Source organism: Danio aesculapii, chromosome 3, assembly GCF_903798145.1.
Source record: "Danio aesculapii chromosome 3, fDanAes4.1, whole genome shotgun sequence".
Taxonomy (NCBI): Eukaryota; Metazoa; Chordata; class Actinopteri; order Cypriniformes; family Danionidae; genus Danio; species Danio aesculapii.
Window position 1 is genome coordinate 28,746,183 of NC_079437.1, and position 26,366 is coordinate 28,772,548.

General features: G+C 34.2%; 3 protein-coding genes across 3 annotated transcripts; 1 reads left to right on the forward strand and 2 right to left on the reverse strand.

Annotated features, from left to right (window-relative positions):
• Positions 1–1,362: 1,362 nt before the first annotated feature.
• Positions 1,363–17,876, reverse strand: sult3st1 (sulfotransferase family 3, cytosolic sulfotransferase 1). The gene is made up of 7 exons (XM_056453561.1): positions 17,434–17,876; positions 8,063–8,224; positions 7,276–7,484; positions 5,339–5,465; positions 3,750–3,844; positions 1,957–2,131; positions 1,363–1,875 (listed from the first exon to the last, which is right to left on the reverse strand). The coding sequence occupies exons 2-7, from the start codon at positions 8,202–8,204 to the stop codon at positions 1,745–1,747; spliced, it is 879 nt and encodes a 292-aa protein (XP_056309536.1). The 5' UTR covers positions 8,205–8,224; positions 17,434–17,876; the 3' UTR covers positions 1,363–1,744.
• On the forward strand, positions 8,783–18,301 carry LOC130221200 (GTPase IMAP family member 4). The gene is made up of 3 exons (XM_056453559.1): positions 8,783–8,961; positions 15,997–16,776; positions 17,794–18,301. The coding sequence occupies exons 1-3, from the start codon at positions 8,937–8,939 to the stop codon at positions 17,889–17,891; spliced, it is 903 nt and encodes a 300-aa protein (XP_056309534.1). The 5' UTR covers positions 8,783–8,936; the 3' UTR covers positions 17,892–18,301.
• A 467-nt stretch (positions 18,302–18,768) lies between these two features.
• Positions 18,769–26,139, reverse strand: apol (apolipoprotein L). The gene is made up of 5 exons (XM_056451161.1): positions 25,839–26,139; positions 23,860–24,447; positions 23,678–23,713; positions 20,193–20,291; positions 18,769–20,105 (listed from the first exon to the last, which is right to left on the reverse strand). Exons 1-5 carry the CDS (start codon positions 25,847–25,849, stop codon positions 19,172–19,174), a joined length of 1,668 nt encoding a protein of 555 aa, XP_056307136.1. The 5' UTR covers positions 25,850–26,139; the 3' UTR covers positions 18,769–19,171.
• Between the last annotated feature and the right edge of the window lie 227 nt (positions 26,140–26,366).

Below are 26,366 nucleotides of genomic sequence, written 5' to 3' on the forward strand. Positions count from 1 at the left end.
GCTTAGTTGTGGAGTTTAATCACAAGTTCAGTTCTGGAGCTTGATGGTAATAACCTTTTCAGTACTGATAATGATTGCAATTTGAGCTTGTTTGTTCAAACATGGTCTTAAATGGGTCTGACAAACCGATGAAGTCTATTTCTTGAAGCACCTAAATATGTAAACTTGAACATAACGGTCTGAGGTTTCCATAAATTTGTGTTGTGTTATAACATTTGGAGTTAACATGTCTTAAAGTTAACAAAGCCTGTTTATGCTTTTTATGACTTACTATGTTAATATGTTGTGTCAGTTGTCGTACAGTCATAAATTATAATTGTTATAATTTTGGTCATAATTGAATGGTCAATAATTTTGGTCAATTTTTGAAATCCTAAGTTTACTTTTTTTAGACAATTTCAACACTCATAATTTTGAATTGTCAATTTTGACTCGTAATTTTGAATTACTAAATCATAATTTTGTCTTTTTATCTCATAATTTGGTCTAATTTTGACCTAAGTCATTACTTTGTTTTTAAAGTTATAATTTCTATTTATCTCATAATTGTTAGTAAGACAAAAGTAGAAATTATAACTTCACAATTATGAATTATGAAGTCACAATTATGAGATAAATAGAAATTATAACTTTAAAAACAAAGTAAAAAATTCTCATTTTTATCTCATAATTTAGATTTTTTTTAGTCATAATTTTGTCTTAGCTCATAACAAGTCTTAACTTTGACTTTTTAAAGTCATAATTAGAATTTTTCTCATAATTTAGATTTATCTTAAGTTTGACAGTCAAATAAAAAACATAGAAATTGACTGTCAACTTTGACTTTTAAAGTCACAATTTTGTAAAACTGTCTTACCTCATAATTTTGACCTACTAATTTATAACTTTGACTTTTTAAAGTCATAATTTCTTATTTTTATCTCATGATTTTGACTTTTTAAAGTCATAATTTAGTTTTTATCTCAATTTTGACAGTCATAATTTCTATGATGTTCTTTTATTTGACAGTCAACTTTGACTTTTTAAAGTCGTAGTTTCTCAGTTTTGTCTCATAATTTCCACTTTTTAATCTCAAATTCGACTTTTTAAAGTCACAATTTTGACATTGTAATTTTTAAATAAGTCATAATTTGGACTTTGTCTAATAATTGTAACTTTACCTGTCAGAAACAGGTTTCCATAGTTTCCAAATATGATGGAAAATAGCAATATAATAATTATCTCATGAATCATTATTGTTAAATACAAATCTGACCCTGGACCACAAAATCAGTCATAAGTGTCAACTGAATTAAATTGACAACATTTGGCATAGATAAAACTTATTAAATATTTGGAATCTAATGGTTTAAAAAAAAAAAAAAAAAAACTTCCCAATACTTAGAAAAGCCGCCTTTGAAATTGTACAAATGAAACGTTGAATTTACATTTCTAACCAAAAGTTTTTTTAAAGATAGTTTTGAGACAGACACATTCTAATCATTTTTGGCATAAAAGAAAAATGCATCATTTTGAGATGTAGGATGACGACACACGTGCAATATAAGAACTGTTTTTTGGTCAAGGATCACATATGTGGATTTTAGTAATGCTTTAGTCAGAAACTAGCTCAAATTGTTAAGTAAAAGGACTTTTCCATTGCCAATTGATCTCCACAAAATGACACTTTTCTGTGGACATTTAGATATCCCAGTAAAACATCTTAATGTCCACAAGACAAACAACGCTTTTGTAATTTATGTGACTACTGGTTTGTTTTGGTGTCTAAATCAAAGATGAAGTGCAGTGGTACGTTTTTCATTCTTTCTTCAAATATCTGGTCAAACATCTCGTTTTGTGCCACGGTGAATGTGTTTTTCCAATCTCCTACAGTGCCTGCAACAGAAAACCATTTAACACACACACACAAAGAGAGAATGTCTACATGTTACAAGATTGTGATCTTTGAACACCAACCTTTGCGCAAGAATTGAGGCTTGAGTAGCAAAGTGTTGGGGAGAAATTCATAGTTGGCCTTGGGGTCCTGCTTCATGTTTTTAAACGTGGCCTTTTCCGTAATACATGCGATAGCAGCAGCAGTAAGATTTTTCCCCAAGAATCTGCTGACTTTTTCAACTGCCGTCCTGAGATCCTGAACACAATGGCAAATGCAAATATAAGACAGACATGCACACATAGAAATGTTGTATTTTGCACATTGGTCAATGACGAAAGATCTGTTTTTGGAGTCCACATCAAATAAAATGTATTAAAAGCATTTTATGTAAACAAGCTAATGCTTTTAAATACTAATGTTCCATCATCATTGTAGTATTGTAAACAAAATACAAGCTTAAAGGTGGAGTAGGTGATTGTCTTCAGAAACATTTTTGGTTGTGCTGGTTGAAAGTCTCTTCACATTCCAATAATAATGATCACAATAAATGATCCAAATGTATTTATATGTATGTTTATATTCTGGGCAGAGCATAAGACAAAAAACAGTTCATCCAATTAAAATATTGGGCCGACAAAGCGTGTGAGAGAGTGAGACTAGAGACCCTTGCATGCATGAAATACTGCACATTATGACAAGTTTTGCTAACTACACCACTGAAAACGTGCTACATATGACTGAAAAAAAAAACATCTAACTGGCGAATGACATGATCTAGTGGCTTGTCTACTGTCATCTTTAAGGTGCGCGTTTGTGATTTCAGGAGGTGTGGCTTTGGACGGCAGGGGAGGGACTGTGTTTTCAAAGATATTTTGCTAACGGTTAGCATTTTGGCAGATCACCTACTGCACCTTTAAAACTATAATTTTTAATAATATGTTTGATTCTTAAAAAATGTGTCTACAGATAAAAATATATTGCTATTAACGATAGTGTCAAAGTGCAAACATTTCAACACCAAATAATATTTTGGGGCTGCACTGTGATCCTTAAATAGAGTCTTTTAATATGAAATAAACCAATTCTTGTTCTCAAAGGCTGACATTTATTTTCTGTATATAAACACATTATACTGACAATTTAGTGGGTGTCTTGAGTCTGAATAAATGTAAAAAATATTTCAAGCCATTGCTAAAAAAAAAAAAAGTAATCACATACATTATTGTTTATTTGTTTTTTAAACTCCTATACTAAGGCTGACGATATTGGAAAAATGTAACATTGCAATATTTTTTTATTTTGTGATATATATTGCGATATGAATACAATTTCACCAGATGACTTAATATCTCTATTTAGAAAGAATTTATAATATTAGACTGATTGAGATGATTCTGCAGTGGGTGTGCATCTCCATAAAATCTAACAATCTATAAACTATTTGGGTTCCCCAGACATGTTTTCTTTGTGGTCTGTGCTATATGCAGTGCATTTCTGTATTTGCATGTGTTGTGAGTATTTTCATGCATAACAATCTAGAAATTCAGTCAAGAAAAAGATACAACTGAAATAAAGTGTTTCATCGTTTCCGGAGTTTAACAGTATTCAAGTACAGTAACTGAATGATTAAAAAAAATTCTATAAAATTAATTATAGTTAAGGTCACAAAAGGTACAATTTCTTATACCTGAATGCTTTTAAAATCGTTACACAATCACAGGCATCAAAAACACTTGGAGATGATAAATTATAACACTCAGCATTGCATATATCCTGCGATGTGACTATTGTGAATGATCACATTGCGATATCGATGCTTAAACGATATTGTGCAGCCTTATCATTGACTTATTATAAAGCTTTGGTTACTCACAATGATCATGTCCTCGTATGACAGGAAAAGTATGTCGTAGTTCTCTCTTTCGTTGTACCATTCTTTGACGTGATCAAACCAAGACGAACCGCCAACTACAAGATAATTTAATCATTTAAAATCGCACTCACAGTATAAATCCACAGATTAAAAAAAAAAATTTAAGGTAAGTCAAAGCAAGGTGATCCTCCATCTCAATTTTTCTACCTTTATTCTACACCGTATCTCATCTAAACAACACATCTGATAACTTGGCCTATGTTAATGTAGTCATTTCATCTGAATATCAAAAAACTAATGTTACAGTTAATTTAATCAAAGAAAGGTTATTGACATTGTCCCTGACATCAAGATTTTTGTTTGTACTGGTCTGTATTTGAGGGATTTGAAGACTGAACAGAGATTTAAAGAACAATAAGAAAACAACTCTTCTTTGAAATACTACTTGTATTTAATATGATTACTGCTAAATATTTTCATTAATTACATGTCTATTTCTGAAATCTTTTCTTTTCAGTAAAATCAGTAAAACAATTCAAGACAATCTGCAATCATAGAGCTGCTATTATTGACTTCAACTGTACATATATCATTTTCTATATTTAAATGGAAGTCAGAATTATTCTCCCCCATTGAATTTATTTTCTTTTTTTAAATATTTCCTAAATGATGTTTAACAGAGCAAGGAAATTTTTTACAGCATGTCTGATCATGTTTTTTTCTGGAGAAAGTCTTTTGTTTTATTTCGGCTAGAATAATTTTTTTTGTGTGTGTTTTAAAAACATTTTAAAGTCAATATTATTAGCCCCTTTAAGCTATATTTTTTTCGATAGTCTACAGGACAAACCATCATTATACAATAACTTGCCTAATTACCCTAACCTGCCTAGTTAACCTAATTAACCTAGTTAAGCCTTTAAATGTCACTTTAAGCTGTGCAAAAGTATCTTGAAAAATATCTAGTCAAATATTATTTACTGTCATCATGGCAAAGATCATTAGAAATGAGTTATTAAAACTATTATGTTTAGAAATGTGTTGAAAAAAAATCTCACCGTTAAACAGAAATTAGGGAAAAAATAAACAGGAGGGGCTAATAATTCTGACTTCAACTGAAGATATTACAATTAGGACAAATCTCTTTCCCCACATTGATTGTATAAGAATAATAGCAAAAGTAATAATTCTATAAATATTGTGTTGGGCCAAAGGGGACCAACTTGCCCTGTTAACAATAAAATTTAAAATTTTGTGCTGCAATGTATAAAATAGCATTCAGTTTTTTTATAATAAGGTAAAGGCATGACATGTTTCCATGTATGGTGACCCATACTCTGCATTTAACCCATCTAACCCACACACACCGTGAACACGCACCCGGGGAGCAATTGGGAGATCTGTGCCTTCCTTAAGGGACTCACCTCAGCCGTGGTATTGAGGATGGGGAGAGTGCTGGTTATTCACTCCCATCAACCTACAACCCATGCCGGTGTTGGAATTTGAACCTGAGACTTTTTATTTTTAAGGAAAGGGATCATGCATTATCTAATTTCCCTATAAAAAGTTTTACATTGTGCTTTTAGTCTTACCGTTTCCTGCTAAATACTGCTGCAGAAAGTCTTCAAAGCTCTTCGGGGTCTCAGTTTTGGCCCAGACGTGGGAAAAGTGGAAATATGACACTGCGTTGTCTTTTGGATTTCTTCTCACGTATATAATCTGGGATTTAAAAAAACATGTAGAGCAATGAAAATTGTTGAATAAATGGGACCACAAAACTTCTCTAGCACAAGTATGTTTGTTGTCAATTGACAAAAATACACGGTATGAATCAAAATGATTTTCCGTCTATGCTAAAAGTCATTAAAATATTAAGTAAAAATCATGTTCCATGAAGTAAACAATTTACATCTCAATTTTTGATTAGTAATGTGCATTGATAACTTCATTTGCACAACTTTAGCCTTTGTGTGCTTTTGAGGATTTGTTCATCCACTCTGGAGTGATTTTGAGTCTTATTTTAGCAGCAACATTCTCTGTTTCAGAAAATAGAATAACTTTTGGTGACAAATCTTATTTGGACACACGTTTTGGGAAGATACTTTGAAATTATTTTTAAAAATTCTACATACACTCTGGGCAAATGTACTACCCTTTCATTGTGTTCGTTCCCATTGACTTCCATTATAATACCATTTTTTGATTGCAAAGGCATGACATCATATAATGATGTATTCTTAATTGTTGCTGGTGTTCCCTGTTGGGGACTTCTTCTTTTTACTTTTTACTTTTTACAATTGATCATCAGTTGCAGTTGGAAAAAAAAGCTTCTGCCTTCTATATGGAGTATAGTGTGTGTGTGTGTGAGAGAGATATCTCTACTTATCTTAATATGTCTGAGAAAATCTAAATATGCAGCTCAGCTCTCAGAACATACTAAACATAGAAACTGTATTTATGCACAAATATAATCTGCTGTTTTGCTCTATAAAACTCCATATAAAAGCCAGATACGTTTTTGCACAGGTCTATCTAAAGCGTTAATAGTGCCAACGAACAATAAACAGTAAAAATTACACATTTTACCTCTTCCCAACAAGTAAAATCAACAACAATTAAGAATGCATGATTACTTGATCTCTAGGATTTACAATGAAAAAAAAGTTATAATTGAAGTCAATGGGGCAAAAACAACCACAAACATAATGAAAGGGTAGTACATATTTGTACACAAAGGTTAAAGTTCTATTATTACAAACTTTCAACATCTCAAAATGTTCAAATAGTTTTATCTCGACCAATTATTGTCCTGTGCTAACAAACTATACAACAATGTAAAGCATATTTATGCAGCTTTAAAGGGATAGTTCACCAAAAACTGAAAATGCTGTCATCATTTACTAATTCTTCTATGGAAGTCAACTTTTCAGGTTTTCAGCTTTATTCAAAATAACTTATTTGTGTGCTTTTAAAAGAAGAACGAAACTCGTAAATGTTTGGAACCACTTGAGCACAAATCAATTTTTGTTTTTGGCAAACTATCCATTTAAAATGCCAATTTGAAATCTCAATTTCCAAAAAAACTGGCACTTACAACCGGTTTTATGGTTCAGGGTCACAAATAAATAATGCATTAAGTTTCGCAAACTAATTTCGAGAGGAGCACGTGATATGATTGATCATGGCTGGTCTATCATCTGCAGTCATTAGCAAGCCAATCAGATCATTCCAAACTGACTATAAATAGCCCGACTAGCATTACTTCCTTATCTTCAATTTTTGAAGAATCTCCCCATCCACCCCATCTACGCCTTTCCTCCTTGACCAGGGGGAGCTCTCGAGATCTACCTGATCTCGTACCCCTTTACATGCTCATGACCAGGCAGGAACCCTGGGCTCAATTATGTCCGAGCTCAGGGTTCTCTCCCAGGACAGCATGCTAAACCGGCTATTATTATCAAGCAATAACTCTTGAAGTTCATATTAAAGAAAGTGTTTTACAATTAGCACGGTAAGAATGTTTAGATACCTTTCCTTTCTTGTTTTTTAAGCCTTGTGGCATCAGTCTAGGTATGAGATGAGTGGCAAATAGTCGTGGAGACGGACGCAGAGAATAATCAGCTCGGCCTTCAAGGTACTCTAACCATGGCATCTGCTCAAGATTGTTGGAATATTTCGTTTTTTCTGTAAATGAGTCCTCACAAACTAAATTTATGATGTTCTGCGCCCATATTGTACCTGCAAACAAGCAAGCAAACAAAAAAGAATCTGTGTTTATGTAAAAAAAAATAATAATAAAAAATCTTTATGGTAATGTCCAGGGTTCATTCTGACTCCGATACAAAGTACTGCCGTGTACTTTAAGACTGCTATGCTGAATAAACATCTTCACTGAGATCTTCTTCATCCTCATCATTTTTTTCTTACATTATCTTAAATAATTTATTAGTTTCTGATGAATTAAATGAAAACAGCATGCTAAATTGTATTAAACATTTTTCCACATACATTAGAATGTGTTTTGAACCTCTTTTTCTGAAAATCTTTTTTTTTTTTTGATTTACAATCAGTTTCCTCCATTCCTCAAACCAGTAGCTTTTAGCAATTTGTGAAATACATTCTACCCTTATTTTAACATTTTACTTGAAACAAATAAGACACTTGAATTTGTTATGCTATGTATATAATATAAAATATGTTTTTTAATTGTATTTAATCCTCATACAAAAAAAAAACTAAAAATTAGTCGCTTACTGGAGTATGTTTATAAGAAAATAATATATCCATGTTCAAAACATAACATTACTTGTTCTCACCTGACTTGGGGTATGTCACCAAAAAAACATCACTGTCACGAATCTCAAACTGTTGCAGGGAGTCTATGTACTCCGCAGTGGCTTCACCTTTTGCAAAAATATATCCCTTGTATTTAGATAAGTAGTCGTTAACACGCTCCATTATGCTGCACGTCTGTCCACCTGCAATGAAGAGAAACGAGGGGAAATCAAATGACCTTTGGAATCAATGTTCAAAAAAAGTGAGACTTGCAGCTCTGGTCTTATAAGTTCAGATGTTAATAATTAATCCAAATCACACAGAATAATTTCAAGAACATTTCAAGGTGCGTTAATTACTGTTAATGTATTAGCACGTACTAACATAAACTATGAACAATCTTGTACTGAATTTATTAATCATACAACATTTACTGCATGATTAAAATACAAAGCTGTGCTTGTATTCACATAAATGTACTCAGTTAACAAGAACTAACAATGAACGACTTCACTGTCATCAATTAACGTCAACAAAGATGAATACATATAAATGTATTGCTCATTACTTTTTCTTGTTAGTAAATTCATGAACTAACATTAACTATAACTGACCAAGTGTTACCATAAAGGCTATGATATGACTATATGAGGATTAGAAATTTACATATACAGTTCTTAAAACACCATAAAAGTTCAGGAAGCAATATAGGCTTGGTCTTCATAGCTTGTACTTTGGATATGTGCGAGGTTGTAAACACAAGATTGCACTCACAATATACAGGGAAACAATATTTAGATAAGAGGATAGAGGAAATATGTATTAGTCTAGTCATTTCTATGAAACAGACCATCAAGAAAGCAGGACAAAATGAAGATTTAGTAAAGAGAGAAGCCGAAAATCTGACTGAAAAGAATGGATGGGATAACAGATGATCACGGTCAGTAATCTCTTCTGGACTGACTGTCCGTTATTAAACTTATACTAAACTGTGACTTTTTGTAGTAAGAACACTTTATCCTGTACAGGCAAGTAACTTTCATTCAACTAGCATTTTTTTTTAGCAGAAATGACAAGTTTCTCCCAAAGGGCAATATATAAACGGCATCATTGTGGAAAAAAATATTTCTTAGCTTTTATATACGTCTGAGCAAAAACTTTAGGTCAGAATTCGCCAGGGGTATGAATAATTTAGAGCTTGACTGTATATACACTCTGCCATTGTTTTAGAAAATCAATTTAATGCTTCAAATACTCTTAAATGTTCATTTATATTTAATAATTAAAGGACACCTATGATGAAAATCATCTTCTGGAAACTATATGGACAGCACTGTGTTTAGGTATAGTGTGCCCACAGTCATATTACAGTGAAAGAAACACAGTAAGTCTCTTTTTTTTAATTTCCTGATGTTAAAATGGGATTCAAATCCCTCCCATAATAAGGCCCATCGCAACGTGACGTAGGATTGCAGTTTCCCCACCCACCAATTTGATTGACAGCCGTGTACGAACATGTCTGCGTAGTAACGAGTATTATCAACAACAAGACAGGACGTGCACGAAGCAACCAGGATTAAAAGATCTGTTCAGCTCTTTGTGATCATCAATCATCATCAAATGTGATCAAGAATAAGTTTTAAAAGCTTAAAACGTTTTTAAAACAGTGCATGTGTGTAATGAACTACAGCGGTTTTACCGTCTTTGCTTTATCATCACAGCCGTATGTCAGTACAATTATTACAGAAGACGCATCAATCCTGGTTTGTGGACGTTAAATCAGGTTTATTTTGTACATTAACATAACAGATATCCATATAGCAGTGGATATTTACGTGTATCCTGTCACATTTGCTGTGCAAAAACAGTGCAAAGCTAAACATGTGCTGTGTCTGTGAGCGTGACCTTTGTAACGACATTGTGTGTGACTCATTGTAGCAACTCCACAACAAATACATCAAATAATCATTGGTGAAGTTGTTATCTGCTTCCTTCATGTCTGTCACTGTGCTGTTTATCTGACACAGCCAAGGCGGCATTTGGGAACGGTGTTAACCAGCATTAAAGGCACGGGCAACAAAAACAGCTACATTGTGTTTAGAGCAGAAAACCAATATTCTGAAAGGTATAACAAATAATCCAATAAGTGATTTGAGCTGAAGCTTCACAGACTCATTCTGGAGACACAAAAGACTTATCTTAAATCTTGAGAAGGGGTAAAATAGATGCCCATTAAGCCATTTAGTTAGTCATTTACATACATTAAATCCATTTGCAAGTCAGGAATATGGCGGCAAATCAATGCCAATATTAATCGAGCGCAGCGGTGATGTTTGCGCGCGAGGAGAAGTGAACCGTGAGCAGATTACAGATCTACACGCGAGAAAACTACAGCTCGTGAGCGCACAGGGGATCTTCACACGCGCGCTCAACTGATCCAGCGCGAAGAAAACAAGTCCCACGCGCGCACCTCATCATCTGTGCGCACGATGTACGCTCTCGCGAGCGAGGTCATGCCTACATCAGTTCTCTCCGCTCGCTCGCTGGTTCTTCTCTCTGCTCGCGCGAAACATTTTGGAATTTTGTCAGTCCTGGGGTGGGACTTGGCTCACTTGTTATCTCTAGCGCTATTGGCTACTCTACCTTTCCGGAAGTTAGCCGGGATTGGACGCCGATTAAACGACGAACCATAATTCACGTGATCTTATCATCACCTTAACAAACATGGCTTCAACGGACCAGCACGTAAGTAATCATTTCATTTATTATGAAAATTATTGCCTTTGTTAGAAAAGGTAGTTATTAGAAACTTTATTAACAGGCGCCCTGTTTACTGACACATTGTCTTGTTAAATCAACTAAATCTACTTAATCTTTAATTTATATTTAATTTACACAAAGCAAATTAAAATTTTTATTATGCTTACTTTGTAGTCAAAGTATCAATACTTCATCAATATATGCAATTGCACTATTGAAGGTAGTAAAACTACATTATTCACAAACTAGTGTATACTTTATATTTGGTATTCTGCTCAAATAAAGTATATACCATTGCACACTGTATTTTTTCTTTCACATTTAAGTTTTCATTATATAAATTTTGTTTAGAGAGAGCACTGCAAAAAATGCTTTTCTTGTTTAGATTTTGTCTTGTTTCTAGTATAAATATCTAAAATCTCTCATATCAAGAAGAATTTTCTACACAAGCACAACATATTGTCTTGTTTTGAGAAATAATATGTCAATATTAATTGAGTTTTTGCCAATGGGGTAAGCAAAATAATCTTACGTCAAAAGAAAAAACAAGATTAATTTGCTTACCGCATTGGCAGATTATTTTGCTTGTTTTAAGAAAAAAACTCACATTGGCATATTATTTCTCAAAACAAGACAATATGTTGTGCTTGTGTAGAAAATTCTTCTTGATATGAGAGATTTTAGATATTTATACTAGAAACAAGACAAAATCTAAACAAGAAAAGCATTTTTTGCAGTGCTCTCTCTAAACAAAATTTATATAATGAAAACTTAAATGTGAAAGAAAAAATACAGTGTGCAATGGTATATACTTTATTTGAGCAGAATACCAAATATAAAGTATACACTAGTTTGTGAATAATGTAGTTTTACTACCTTCAATAGTGCAATTGCATATATTGATGAAGTATTGATACTTTGACTACAAAGTAAGCATAATCAAAATTTTAATTTGCTTTGTGTAAATTAAATATAAATTAAAGATTAAGTAGATTTAGTTGATTTAACAAGACAATGTGTCAGTAAACAGGGCGCCTGTTAATAAAGTTTCTAATAACTACCTTTTCTAACAAAGGCAATAATTTTCATAATAAATGAAATGATTACTTACGTGCTGGTCCGTTGAAGCCATGTTTGTTAAGGTGATGATAAGATCACGTGAATTATGGTTCGTCGTTTAATCGGCGTCCAATCCCGGCTAACTTCCGGAAAGGTAGAGTAGCCAATAGCGCTAGAGATAACAAGTGAACCAAGTCCCGCCCCAGGACTGACAAAATTCCAAAATGTTTCGCGCGAGCAGAGAGAAGAACCAGCGAGCGAGCGGAGAGAACTGATCGCGCGCGCGCGCGCTGTAGGCATGACCTCGCTCGCGAGAGCGTACATCGTGCGCACAGATGATGAGGTGCGCGCGCGGGACTTGTTTTCTTCGCGCTGGATCAGTTGAGCGCGCGCGTGAAGATCCCCTGTGCGCTCGCGAGCTGTAGTTTTCTCGCGTGTAGATCTGTAATCTGCTCACGGTTCACTTCTCCTCGCGCGCAAACATCACCGCTGCGCTCGATTAATATTGGCATTGATTTGCCGCCATACAGGAATATATTTGATTTCTTCATGGAATAATTGTGAGATCCTTCTATGTTGGATGGGGCCATCACAAGCCAGAATATGAATTACTTAAACTGCAGCGTTTCTGTAGCAAGAGCACTTTAACTTGTAAAAACATTATTATTATTCAGTGTATTGAGAAACTTATGTTTTGAATTCATAAACTACTTCATACAGTAGGCAACTACAACTCAAAAGAAAATTTTTCCAGAATTTACAGTATTAGATTACATGTTTGGTGGTCATTTCAATTTACGGAACTTGTCAATTGTACTAGATTTGTTTAAGGACTATTCAGAGAACATAGTAGTAGTTACATTCAGTTTCTGTCATGTTGATTTTACAGGAAAACCTTTCCTTTGTTTACTGCTGTTAAATCATGCCTAATAGCGGTGACGTAATTAGGTAGTCAAGGCAATACAATAAGGCCAAAGTTACATTCATCAGATAAATATGATATGATAAAGTCAACAGAGATAGACCTTCAGCATGTGATATTTGTGACATTTAATAAAAAAAGACCTCTACTAAACCTCCAAATCAACAAGGCATTCAGCAAATAAAATTTAATGAAGCAATTAGTGTCTACAGACCAATCTGGTGTGTGCTCATTATACAAGATTATTACCGAGGGAGCAATCTTTTCAATAGAGCAGCTGATAATCATACAGCCTTTTTATTACTGCCTTTATTGCTTCCAATTCTGACCAAGCAACACAAAAAGTAATGTGATTAATACAGAGCATGTTAAATGAAAGTGCTAATATAGGAGGTGGTAGAGGATTACTTTACGCACATTGTTGATTACAGTGGCTACAGTAGCTTTAGTGTTACATTTATTTTGTGTGTTTTTCTTCTGAATTATCATGTATGAAATAGGGTGCAATAGACTCAGCTAACTAATCGAGTAAAATAACACTTGACCAAAATAAATTATGTGCAGATGAAATTATGGTTTGATGTTTTCACTTTACATGTAAAAAAACATTCATATCGAGGCGTTTATTATAATGCTATTGTAACAAGAAGAACATTGTAGCAAGTTATACTAACGCTAATATGTTTTTTCTATTTAGAGTTGATAGGCGAGATGCAGGATGGTACGAGTTGAATTTGAATATAATTTAAATACAATTCACACGTTTCTCGTTCAAGAATTAATAAAAAAAAATTTAATATTGTAAGTTGGATGCATGGAAGGAATATTTGCAGTTTTGGATGAGGACTGGAACACTAATGCTAAGGCTCACACTATGTCTATAAATTCACACCATTATACAGTATAAATTAGGGGTGTGACGCATCACGGTTGATCCGTAATTCGTACGGATCACAACCCTCAGTTCGTAACACACATGACCTGCAGATTAATACTTTTTTAACTTGTAGATTAATCCTAAATTTGTAACGATAACAGACAAATCGCATCTCGCGCCATTCAAATCATGTATGAAAGCATTTAGGCTTTCCTGTAAAATATAACGATGATGAAAGAAGTTGTGGTAGGTTATTCGGGATCTGATGGGTTTCTTAGAAGGTGTTTGCTATTAAACAATGTGGGTTATTAAAGGTGTTTTCTGTCACTACTTGTTTAGCCTGCATTAATGCATTCAGTGTAAGCTGCACGATTAAATCATTAAAAGATCGGGATCTCAACACCTTCGCAACATAAACTATAAATGACAGTGATTTGCATTTGTTTATTAATCCTTCGAATCGCTGTATTCAAATCGGTGCTTAAAAAGGCAAAAATCAAGAAAGATATTCAGTCTAGTCTTTTGACTTGCATGAAGTTACAAACAATCAAAACAGATACAAACAAAAACAGATAAAACCACTGATGTGTATAGTTAAGATTAAAATCACTGTCATATGCATTTAACGCTTAAAAATGTAAGTTGTAGGCAGCAATTACATTATTTAACCAATATAACCAGCCTTTTAAAATATGCCATTCTTTAAAATTGATACATCTAGCAATGAAAAACTGAATAATTTATTGAAAATGTGACTAAAAATATGAATTGTATAAATTATATTGTTAGATTTATACACTCAACTATATCAGCAACAGTAGTAGTAGTAACAGTGAATTTTTCACAGTACTGAACATTTTAGAATTTAGTTTTATTCAGCTGATTATTTCTTCATTTTATTTTGAATATTTTTTAGCAATGTTTTTGTAATAAATGGAAAATTTATCTCCTTCCATTTGTGGATGATCCGAAACATGGTCAGATCATTGACTAAAAAAACCATAATGTGATCCGAACCGTGAGATTTGTGATGTTACACCACTAGTATAAATGGATAATGCAGAAATATAGATCACTACTAGTAGAATTAAATAAATATGTATTTAAAAATATACCAGATATTTGCAAAAAAATGAATGGAAGCTAATCACTGTTTTGCTGTATTTGGAAATGCAAAAAGAGTCAATTATTTTGGGAAGAGGTAAGAGTAAAATTTTACTAGATCCGAGGCTTTTTCTGCTGTGCTAATAACCAGAGAAACAAAATTACAGCAGAAGCAAGCAAGTATTTATACACCTCAGATTGCTTTATGCCCAAAAATGTATAGCTTGCTGTGGACAAAGATGCAAAGACCAAATTCTATTCAATGGATCAGGCAGATTTCAAGCCTTACATTAGAAAATATAGCTTACAGATTAAAAACCTACACAGCATGCATTTTAAATCATATGGAGTCATAAGATATTTGTTTGTGGACAATGCAGTTCCACACTGATAAACTCTTAAATACATATTTGGAGCAGTTTTTATTCAGTATGAATATAAAACTCAATTTTGAACAGATTACTATTAACTAAAACTAATTGTGTTTTATTATTATTATTATTATTATTATATAATTTAAATGTGTTTTTAGTAAATGTAACAATATTATGGCTGTATAGAATTTAAATAAAATATAATTGAAAAAGGCTGTCTTTTAATATGTAAAATGTGAAAACTTTTTTTTTTTAAATGTGGCAAAAAAAAATAAAATAAAAATAAAATAGCATTAGAATTCAGTTTTAATTTCATATACTTGAATGATTGTTAGTTCCATAAATGACCATTGAATGCTGCAAAGTATTTTTTACTCAAAAAATATTTAATATTAAACCCAAACATACAATATTTTATTCAAAATACGAATAAATTATTATGATTAGCTTAAAACATGCATAAACTAAAAATAATGCGACGCATATTTGATAATCATATATTAATGAAATCAGTAAGAATTATTACTATTACCATTATAATTATTATTAATAGTATTTTCACATTAAACATGTCTATGTAGATTCTAAACAATTTCAATAAATGCTATTTCTAAATAGAGCATGATTTAAATAAATTCATATTTGTCGTACTGATGAATGTATGACTGACAAATCTGTCACTAAAAATAAACACTGTTTATTAGTTCACTAATGGTATACTATATTGATAATATATATTAATTTAAATATAAAATTCAAATACAGTATCTTCCTCTTTTGGCTAAGATTAGAAATGTAATAAATTTGATCAGCCTATTTTGTTTCACAGCAACAAAAAATTAATAAAAATCATCTTCTTTATATTGTTTTTGTATGCAGAACAAGGCATTAACCTTTCTGAGCTTCCTAAACTGAGACTTGTCCTAGTCGGAGTTACAGAATCTGGGAAGAGTGCTGTTGGCAATGCTATTTTAGGGAAGAAAGCCTTTGATGAGGTTGGGGTGAAGACGCGAGTGTGTTTCGCACGTCAGGGTCTGGTGAGAGGATGCCAGGTGCAAGTGGTGGACACTCCAGGTTGGGAATGGTTCAAAGCCAATGGCTCCTCTACATCACTATGGTTCGTAAAGAAGGAGATCATGATGAGTATGAGTCTGTGCCAGCCTGGTGCCCATGCCCTGCTGCTGGTGGTGCCACTGTCGTTCTCCTTCTCCCAGCGTGAGCGGCATGCCGTGGAGGAACATATAGAGCTGTTTGGTCCAGAAGCTTGGAGACAGAGCTTGGTGCTCTTCACCATCTTAGATAGAAAGCAATTACGTGGTTCCAGCCTAAAGCAAGAAGTGGAGTTGAATGTGGAGCTGTATAAGCTGGTTGAGAAATGTGGAGGCCGTTTCCATGCTTTGTACAGCAATCCTAAAGCAGGAGAGGACCAGGTGGCTGACCTTCTGGCAAAGATCAAGAAAATGATGGAGACCAATGGAGAGACAATGATCTCAAGTGAAAATGTGTTGGAAAAGGTTAAAGAAATGGAGAAAGAAGAGGAGAGACGACTGGAGGAAGAGCGAAGGTTAAGGGAAGAGAACGTACAGAAAGTACGAGAAGCACTGAAGGCAAAGGAGTTAAGACGATCAAGGAGGAGAATGGAACAACAGACACTGGATGGTAAGACAATATTTGTGTCTTTATGGGCAGAAAGAATGTTGACATTCTTGCTCATTTTGAAATAAAATGTGAAAAAAGTCAATTAACTTCCCCCAAAATTAATCATGGTTTAAAAATTTTAAAGTATGTTGCTATACTATCCATAGGTTATGCATGGTATTCAAGTTCAAATTGGTTACACAAATGTTAACACATTTCTTACAACATTTTTACTGTTAAAAAAAAAAATTGGTTTGTTTTCTTAAACGTTATGACAGAATTTTCAACCACCCTGTGGAGAAAGAATAAAATTCACAAACCAGCAGGTCTTTTATATAACATTAACGTTAAACTGTTACATGTTGTGGTTTATAGAGAGTTTGGCTTATTTTTCAATTCATTTCAAAAGCTTTTTACCCCATTTACCACCTAATATCGGTTGCAGCCTGGGACTTAAGTTAACTTAAAAAACTTAAGTTAGCTCAGAACATCCAGCTTAGACCTAGACTAGTTGTTTAGACTTTATTTTGAGGATTTTTTAAATAAGAGTAAAACTGACAGCTGTGACAAATACGGACACTCAAAATGCTACTGTTACAGCTAAAACTATAAAACGGCGTATCATGATTGTGTGAAACGTATCACGTTTGAAACATTAAACATGCCAGTGTTACTCACGTGTGTGGGGCAAAAACACCTCGACGTCGTTTTCAGTCTTTCCTGCTCCTTCAGGTAACTCACTGCAGAACTTACAATATCATGCTAAGCAGGGTCGTGGTTTTTTTAAGTTAGCATATCATCCAGTGTTTGCACAGTCTTTTACTACGAGCTAAAGCTATTTATGCTGCAAATCTACAAATCGAGTAGTTTGGTCTGACTCTGATTACTTTCTTACGCAGCCATGATTATAAATCAATACTTTCAAACACACACTAACAGACCAGACCAAAAATCATTTGGAAAACTGTTGCCAACGTTGCCACAAAAACATGCAGCTAATTCCTGCAATGCATTGTTTTTTGTTCGTTTGTTTTTTAGGTGTGGAGCAGAAAGACTCGGCTAGGAACAACCAGAGCAACAGACTTCCTCTCGATGACGGCGGAAGTAACTCTCGTCTGAGCTGCAAACAACAGTGAAAGCTGGAAAAGGAAAAGATGGAAAAAGTACTCTTGCAACTTTCACAACTCACCGACAGAGGCCGTCATTACTTCAAATATGTAACTGATTCAGTTACCAAAGCTTAACCACGTTATATTACATTGTGAGCGACACGAGTTTACTGTTTAGGTACTTATCAGATGATTAACGATCTGTACTAGCACAACTTGTTATAATATTGTGAATAGTTGTAATATTTTGTTTGTTCTGTCTTTGAGAATCTTATGACATTATGACTTCCCCAAAGTTCTGCCCTTTAGCCTACTTGAAGTTTCAGAAATTTCTACATTTTGAACTCAAGTAAACCAGGGTTTCTGTGATATTTCAGAGGTAAAACTGTTTCATATTCATTATTGTTAATAAAATTGACTTCTAGCTTCCAATTAAAGTTGCCTGTCTGTCTGTCATCGTTAAAAAAACAGCTGTTATAAACAGTCTACACAGGATATCCTTTTATGCTTATACGCCCATCATATGCCTTGATCTTTTAACTGAAGCACACAAAACCCTCACACCACCCTAAATGCAAATAACAGTGACAAAACAATGCTGATTTTGTTTATTCAAAACTATATGGAGTCAAGCAAGGGCCATGTATACTTGCAAAATAAAAGAAACTTGATATTGTTTCAAAAAAATAAAAAAACAAAAAATAAAGTATTGAGCAAAAAATAAATAAATAAACAAATAAATTCAAATCTCCAAAATCTCAAAGCTAATTTTTTTTTGAGAAATTAAAATTAATCTAGCTAACAAAAATAAAGAACTGCAAATAAAATTTCATCTTATTTCGCAAAACTTAACTTTCCCTTTGTAAGCTTTATTTCTTAAAAATAATTTTTTGTTGTGTGATTTTTGGAGATTTGCATTTATTTATTTATTTTTGCTCAATACTTTATTTTTTGTTTGCAAAACATTTTTATTTTGTAAGTATATATGGCCCTAGATTAACTCCATAAAACTACAGTTGATTTTACAATGTAAAACATATACACAGAATAAACAGCTTTAAGCTTACACTAAACCCAGTACAGTATATTGATTTTTAACTCTCAAAACATTCATTGCTAGTGCATTGCTATTTGCTAAAATGCTTTATTTACAGACATAAATTATTATATCGAACAAGTCTGCAAGTGTTGTGCAGCTAAACTAATTAGCGTTCCATAAGAGCAGGTCAATTGGCAGTTCAAAATAGTTGCTCATTCAATGCAAAAGCTTGATGCTAATTCAAACTCCTGTAGAGGTTTTTAATATTTTATGGCAAAAAGAGTTGCTCTAACACTTCCTGGCTCTTCCTAAATCTCCATATTCCAATGCATAAGGAATCATGGATCTTCTGCCAGGCCTCCAGCTCAGATTTCCACACAGTTGCTCTGGAGCGAATGAGCTGAGAGGCATCACTCTTACTGCCCTTAGCCAGACTTATGCTTTCTTTGCAAATAAAAATGGCATCTAGCCCAATGAAGAGGGCATTTAGAGTGATAAACCCAGCTCTAGCAGACTTTGTAAGAGCTAGGGGGGTCCCTTTTGCCAGCTGTCCAATGTCAGGGAGGTCTGCAGCTAGTTTAGGAATGCTGCGAGCGCTCTGTGCTTCTTGTAGTCCAACCTTAGCTGCGGTCGCAATCACCTCTTCACTTTTGAGCACTTTTACAGCTGAAGCTGCATCTATTATAGCATCAATACCTTTGGCTACTCCTCCAACACGAGCAATCAACCTTCCTGCTGAAGACACGTCTACAGTATCAAGCCCTTCCAAACGCTCCTCATTACTGGCCACCTCCAGACAGTCTAGTATCTTCCCAACATCATCCATGTATCTCTGGAAAATGTTCTGTGCATTTTTCCCATGATGGTTGTTGACTGCTGCTTCAGTGATGCCTGTTACTAAACTATTGACGCCACTGGTCACCCCAAGACCAACACCTGTCAGAGTGAGAGCCAGTGACACCCCTGCTGTTACAGGGGCGAGAGCAAGACCAACGATGGACAAAACACCTCCAGCCACCCCTACTGAACTGCCAGCCACAGTGGAGATACTGGCGCCCATCTTCATCCTGTCCAGCTGAACTGCACTCTCCTCCAGATCTGTCAGGAACTGCTCCATTCTAGAGCAACGCTGACTGAATATACCAATGAAGTGCTGAGCATGTTCCTGAAAAATGAAGGTCAGCCGGATGTTCTGATCCATCCTAAACAATAAAAGAGTATATTGTTTACAGCAGGCATTTATGACAGAAAAGAAACAGCTGATCAAATAAAAAAGCTAGAGGTCTCACCTTATACTGCACAACTGCTTCAAATGATTGAGCATGTTTTGCATGGAGTCCTCACTTAAGTTCAAACTGAACTTCACTAGAGGGTCACTCTTTTTACAACTGTAAAGATTTTTAACAGGTTTAACAATCTTATGGTGTCTCAAACTCCATAAGGAATGAAAATGTTTGCATTGTAGGGTAAGATGAGGAAAGATGCCAAACATTTACTGTTAAACTGTAACAAAGAATAGAGGGAGTGAACGGTGATGATGTATCATCCAAAATAAAATTAGTTTGCACAAAACTGAAGTAAAAAAACTGAATTTAAATGGTAGAATTCTCTCAATTCACTTAATTTGGTCTAAAGGTCATGAAAATTATTTTGGGCTGTGTACCATCAAATATCTTGCATTGCAACACAATAAGGGGTTGTGACAGACTGCAATCCAAAGCTGTCTTTTTCTTTTTTTAAGGAAGATTTTTAGAGGGGAAAATCTTAATGAGCTCATTATCTATTCTTAACAAAGCAAAATATTTTATTTAATTAGAGCATGCATCTGCATTAACAAGTCCATGTAATATACAATGTAGTGAGCACAAGCTTTTGTTTATTTTGAGTAAAAAATTATATTAAAGTGCTTGCTTATTTAGGTAAACAAGTTATATCATTTGTTGTTATATACAGTGCATCCAGAATTTTTTTTCATATTTTAGTCATTATTTTACTCAAACCTCCACTGGCGATAATTTTTTTAAAAATAAAAATCAGATGTACCCAAGCAGCAACATCCCATTCTCCCTCGTGAAGCTAATACGAAAGTAACTGAAACTGCAATTCTTGGAAATTCCACTAGGCCTGGCTCCATAAGAGAGCACATTTTTATTGACCCCAATGTTAAAATTGCCAAATTTACAGCAGAAAAAAAGGTGTTTACAGCCTGATACAAAAAACTCTTTTGGTGTATATAGCTAATATTACCCATCATGACATCTGTGAGGGGGTGAATTTTTTTAGAACTCATCCGTTTCGGTTATATTAAGTTATATTAAGTCTGCATAATTGAGGGAGTGGCCACTTGAGTGACAGCTAGGTCTTGCTGGTCGCAGTCACGTCATTCCATCTAATTAGCTGCTAAACTTTGCATATACATCATATTTTTGTTGTTTTATGTGGCTTTACACAGTCTTTTGCCTTTTGGAATTATTACATAAAATTATCAAATAATATGGCATGCTGTGTGCACTTCAAACCATCAAATGGCCTCCAATTCCCAGGTGAGTGAAATTATTATATGCTTATATACCATATCTAAAAATGTATTTGTTTTAAAATAATTTATCATGTACAATTTCCTTTAGACCTGTAATGCACTCCAGAATCCGACAGATTGATTAGCTGTAGGCTATAGATTAGTCATCTGAAACTTGTCATACAGTGTTATGCCTGGATTTCATAAATAGTCTTGCATTTACTAACACAGACTATATTTGAAGTATTTGGAAGTAAATAGCATTTTCCTCCTTCAGAAAAAAAGGAACCTAATTGAACATCTCTGGAGATATCTGAAAATGGCTGTACACCATGCTCCCCATCCAACCTGATAGAGCATGAGAAGTATTGCAAATAAGATTTGATTCACAAAAGTAGGTGTTGCGAGCTTGTAACATCATGCTCAAAAAGACGTCATGCTGTAATTGGTGCCATATGTGCTTCAATAAAGTATTGACCAAAGACTGTGATTAGTTACTGTATGTACATGTGATTCAGTTGGTCTTCTTATTTTTTATTTGTAATAAATTAGCAAAGATCTTACGCAAACTTCTTTAACGTTTTTTTAGGAAAAATAATGAATTCCATTTCAGAATATCCATTTCAGAATATGTCTGTAACATTAAAAAAATGTGGACAAAAAGAGCCTTGAAAATTTTCTGAATTACATCCTGCTATAAAGCTTTCATTATAGCCGTTTGCCATGTAATTATCAGAAAGTGAATTGTCCACGTTATGATTTTAACATTCAACCAATCTGTTTTATGAAGTTAAATATTAATTAACTTGACGTGACTGGAGTGCTGAATTGCAGAGCTGGTGCAAACATACAGTTCCAATATCATTATGATCAGATTTTACTGTGAGAAAATTGTGCAAATATTTTTACATATTCATCTGAACACCACTCTCAAAAAAGTGTTCCTCAAATATTGGATTTTGCAAATAACATGTCTGTTATTGACCTTCTTTAGTGCTTATTTTCTTCCGTGAAAGACAATTTACCTCTATGTACTGTGGTGGCTTTTTGTACAGCATATTTATAGCTTCTTTCAGTTACCAACTAACAAGCTAATTTGCTAATGCTAATACTAGCGGTGCATTCTTGTGCCTCTTCCTGTCACAGTTTATGTTCAGTGAAAGTAACACTGCATCTAGCATCAGAGTTTTACTTTAATCCAATACAAAGTCACTTGCATTAATCTTACACATATAAATGCTGAAACAGTGATTTTTGAGAATTGATACATCAATTGACAATTGATCATCACCAAGCATGTAAGAGCAGCAAATAATAACTTGACTTCAGGTTGATCATTTGGAAAAGTGGCTGAAGGTAGATTTTTCTGCTGAATCATCTGTTGAACTGCATCTCAATCATCACAAATACTGCAGAAGAAATATTGGAACCTGCATGGACCCAAGATTCTCAAATAAATCAGTCAAGTTCTGTGAAGGAAAAATCATGGTTTGGGCTTACAGTACATTCATTATGGGGCTGTGCGAGAGATCTGCAGAGTGGATGGCAACATCAACAGCCTGAGGTATCAAGACATTTGTGCTGCCCATTACATTACAAACCACAAGAGAGGGCCAATTCTTCAGCAGTATAGCGCTCCTTCTTATACTTCAGTCTACACATTAAAGTTCCTGAAAGCAACGAAGGTCAAGGTGCTCCAGGATTGGCCAGCCCAGTCATGAATCCAAAGAATCTTGATGAACTCTGGGAGTCCTGCAAGAACGCTTTCTTTGCCATCCCAGATGACTTTATTAATAAGTTATTTGAGTCATTCAAGAGATGTATGGATGCAGGCGTCCAAGCTCATGGGAGTCATACACAATATTAATTCTTTTTTCACTGCACCATGACTTTATATTCAATACTGTACATTGTTTCTGTTAAATGACAAGACTTTTGTCTAAGCAAAGTCAGAGCTTACTATCCTAATTAAATAATTAAAAATCAAGGCATGATCATATTTTATTTTGGTAAAATAATTGTAATCTAGAGGCCTTTGCCTTTCATATAAGCCACTTCTTATTCCAAATGATCAACTAGAAGTCAAGTTATTATTTGTTGTTCCTAAAGGCGACAAGCCTTTTGTCAGGCAGTGTAGTATCACAATACTCACTTGTATAAATATTTTCACACACCTCTATGAATAATCATGTTTGAATCTTTCCTCATCTTCTGTTATAGATTTTTTTTCTTAATTGTATGATTTAGAACACTTACCTATAGACATCTTCAAACCACAAAAAACTCCTGGATCTGTGAGACAGGAACAAAATAATGCAAACAAATATTATTTATAGATCTAAAAATGGAATTAACTTGTTCACTTTAAAATTACCACTAAGATGATTTGGTATCCTGCATCAATCAAGTAAGTAAAACAAATTAATTCAAGTACTAACTTTTTCTCAATCCTCTCACAAATCTGTTCAGTGATTCGTATGTATTTGTCCAGCTGAAAGGTCAGGACGTCTAGATTACTGAGTGAAGGAAGGAAGAAGGTTTCTGCATTTCGCTTGAAGTGAATTAGAAGAGGAGAGGCCATTCTGGCAGCTGTGATGACCGATCGCACACTCTCTGGACTCACTCCTTTTGGCAAGAAGCTTCGTCCAGTAAACACAAACAGCGATGTGACTCTAAGCTTCTCCACTGCATCCAGAAAGTGGTCAAGTTTCTCCAGCCCCTCGAGGGTGTCTTTCAGGACAGCACCCAGATTCTTCTCTAGCTCCTGATATCTGGACTCAGCTGTGACCTGAGTTAAACCACTCCACAGGAATTCCCCAAAAGCCTTGAACTTGTTCTCGGAGCGCTGAACATGGTCAAACTTTAGACTGACTTGGTCTGCTTGGTCCTTGATGTCTCTCATATTCTCCAGCTCTGTTTCTCTCTGAAGGGTCCATTTTGGTTGCTTGTCGCAGAAGTCTCTCACTGTCTGGATGTAGTTGAGTGTGTTTTCTACATACTCTGAGAGGAGCTGTTGTAGTTCTTCCCTGTGTCAAGAATCAAAACAGAAGAATTTGTTGAGTAACGATAATATATTTATTCAGAGCACATAGTTATGCGAATAATGCATTCCAAAATATGTAAAATATATGGCATCTTAACATAACTAGCAGCTCATTCTGAATGGCCAGGGCAGATTTTACGTTGCTTTACAGTCATGCAAAACAAAAGAGCTGTAGTTCCCTTTTGTGATAATATCTAGGTTAGGTTTGTGACAACAGTTTGTGTGGTGTTTACTGCAATACACTGTTGGCCTCTGCTCTAACTTTCGCAATATTTGGTAATCACAAAAATTTATGCCAACTGTGTCACCAAATGTTTAAAATGTGAACAATCATAAAGCTGCTATTGAAAATTCTGATTTTGAAAGTATATATTGCCCTAAATGTCAATGGGGATTCTTTTTTTTTTTTTTTTTAGTTTTCCTTACATGTCAAATTGTATTTTATGCATTTAGTATAGTATCAGCTAATCATCAGTGCATCTCTACAATTCTTTCTAGCATTATATAGTCTTTGGTCATAAATTCAGCTTCCCACTGATAACAATGTTTGACATCGGTTTTAGATAAATACAGAGATGTTTTTTCCCCAGGATGTTGAGGATTAGAAAGAGGACACACTGGCAAACCATATTCAATAATTACAGCCCAAGCCACATTGTTTGTTTGTTTATTGTTTGTTTGTAAAGAGAAAAATGTTAACACCCAAGTTTAGAACCATTACAGCCATTTTGAACTAACTCATTTAAATTAACTCATTTATATAAGGAAAATATTACAAAATACATTGGAAATAAATGTGTTAGTCGACTCAAAGCTTCATACAATCTAAATTGATTTTAAGACCTAACAAATGCAAGACTAGGCACGGAAACTAAAAATGAACTTGTTTTTCTGCTTTCTGTGTTGTTGCAGTTGTTGTTTTGTTATATAACTTATCTCATCTGCTGAACAGAAGTTTTAAGCTCTTTCTTCACCTGGTTATAAACGAACTCAAGGATTTCACACTGAAATGGCTTATGTAAGTTAAGGGATGGGTCACTCAAAATGTACATTTCCTCACTATTTACTCACAAACATTAAACTTTTAAGAATTTCTTTCTTGATAAACACAATACAAGATATTTTGAAGAATGTTGGAAACAAGAAGCCATTGACATCTACAGGTACAAAAAATACTGTGAAAGTCAATGGTTGATTTTTTTTTTTTTTACCCAACAACTTGTGTTCAACAGAGAAACAAACTCCAAAATGTTCAAACCAAATGGACGAGTAGACTAAGTTATGACAAATAATTACCTTTAGAGTAACTTTAACATATGGCAACAAACAAACAAATTCAATCCTTAAATATTAGGAACAGTATAGGCTACTCACCTGGTGTCCATCGTACAGCCTGCTATGCCGATGTAAACCTGCTGGACGGAGCAAAAGAAAACTCCAGGTAAATCTTTTGTTTATAATGGAGACTTAGGTTTCGGTTTCTTTTCTCCATTTCAGTTGCTCCGCCTGCAACCAAGAATTCTGCGTCAATCAAATCCCAACTTGTTTCTCTCACGAAAAACACTTCCACGTCAATGTTATCAGTCGCCATCAGCCACAGACAGAATATAAAGGCGCATTGTATGGATGTGCTGCTGATGATTCAGTCTGACATTCCTGTGCTGCTCACATGGCTTTTTGGATCATGTGTTTGTTTAGTCCATTAGAGGGCGTTGTATCATGTCAGTTAGGGATGTCCTGGTTTTGGGAAATATGATTCCTGAAAATCTTTTTTTATTCATTCTCATGAAAAGTGTGGCTTAGTTCAAATGCTCACTGATGCTCTGCAAAGATAAATGATGTAAATCTTGGAAACATTTGAATAGTCCCATACCATATATAATGTATAGATATAAATATATA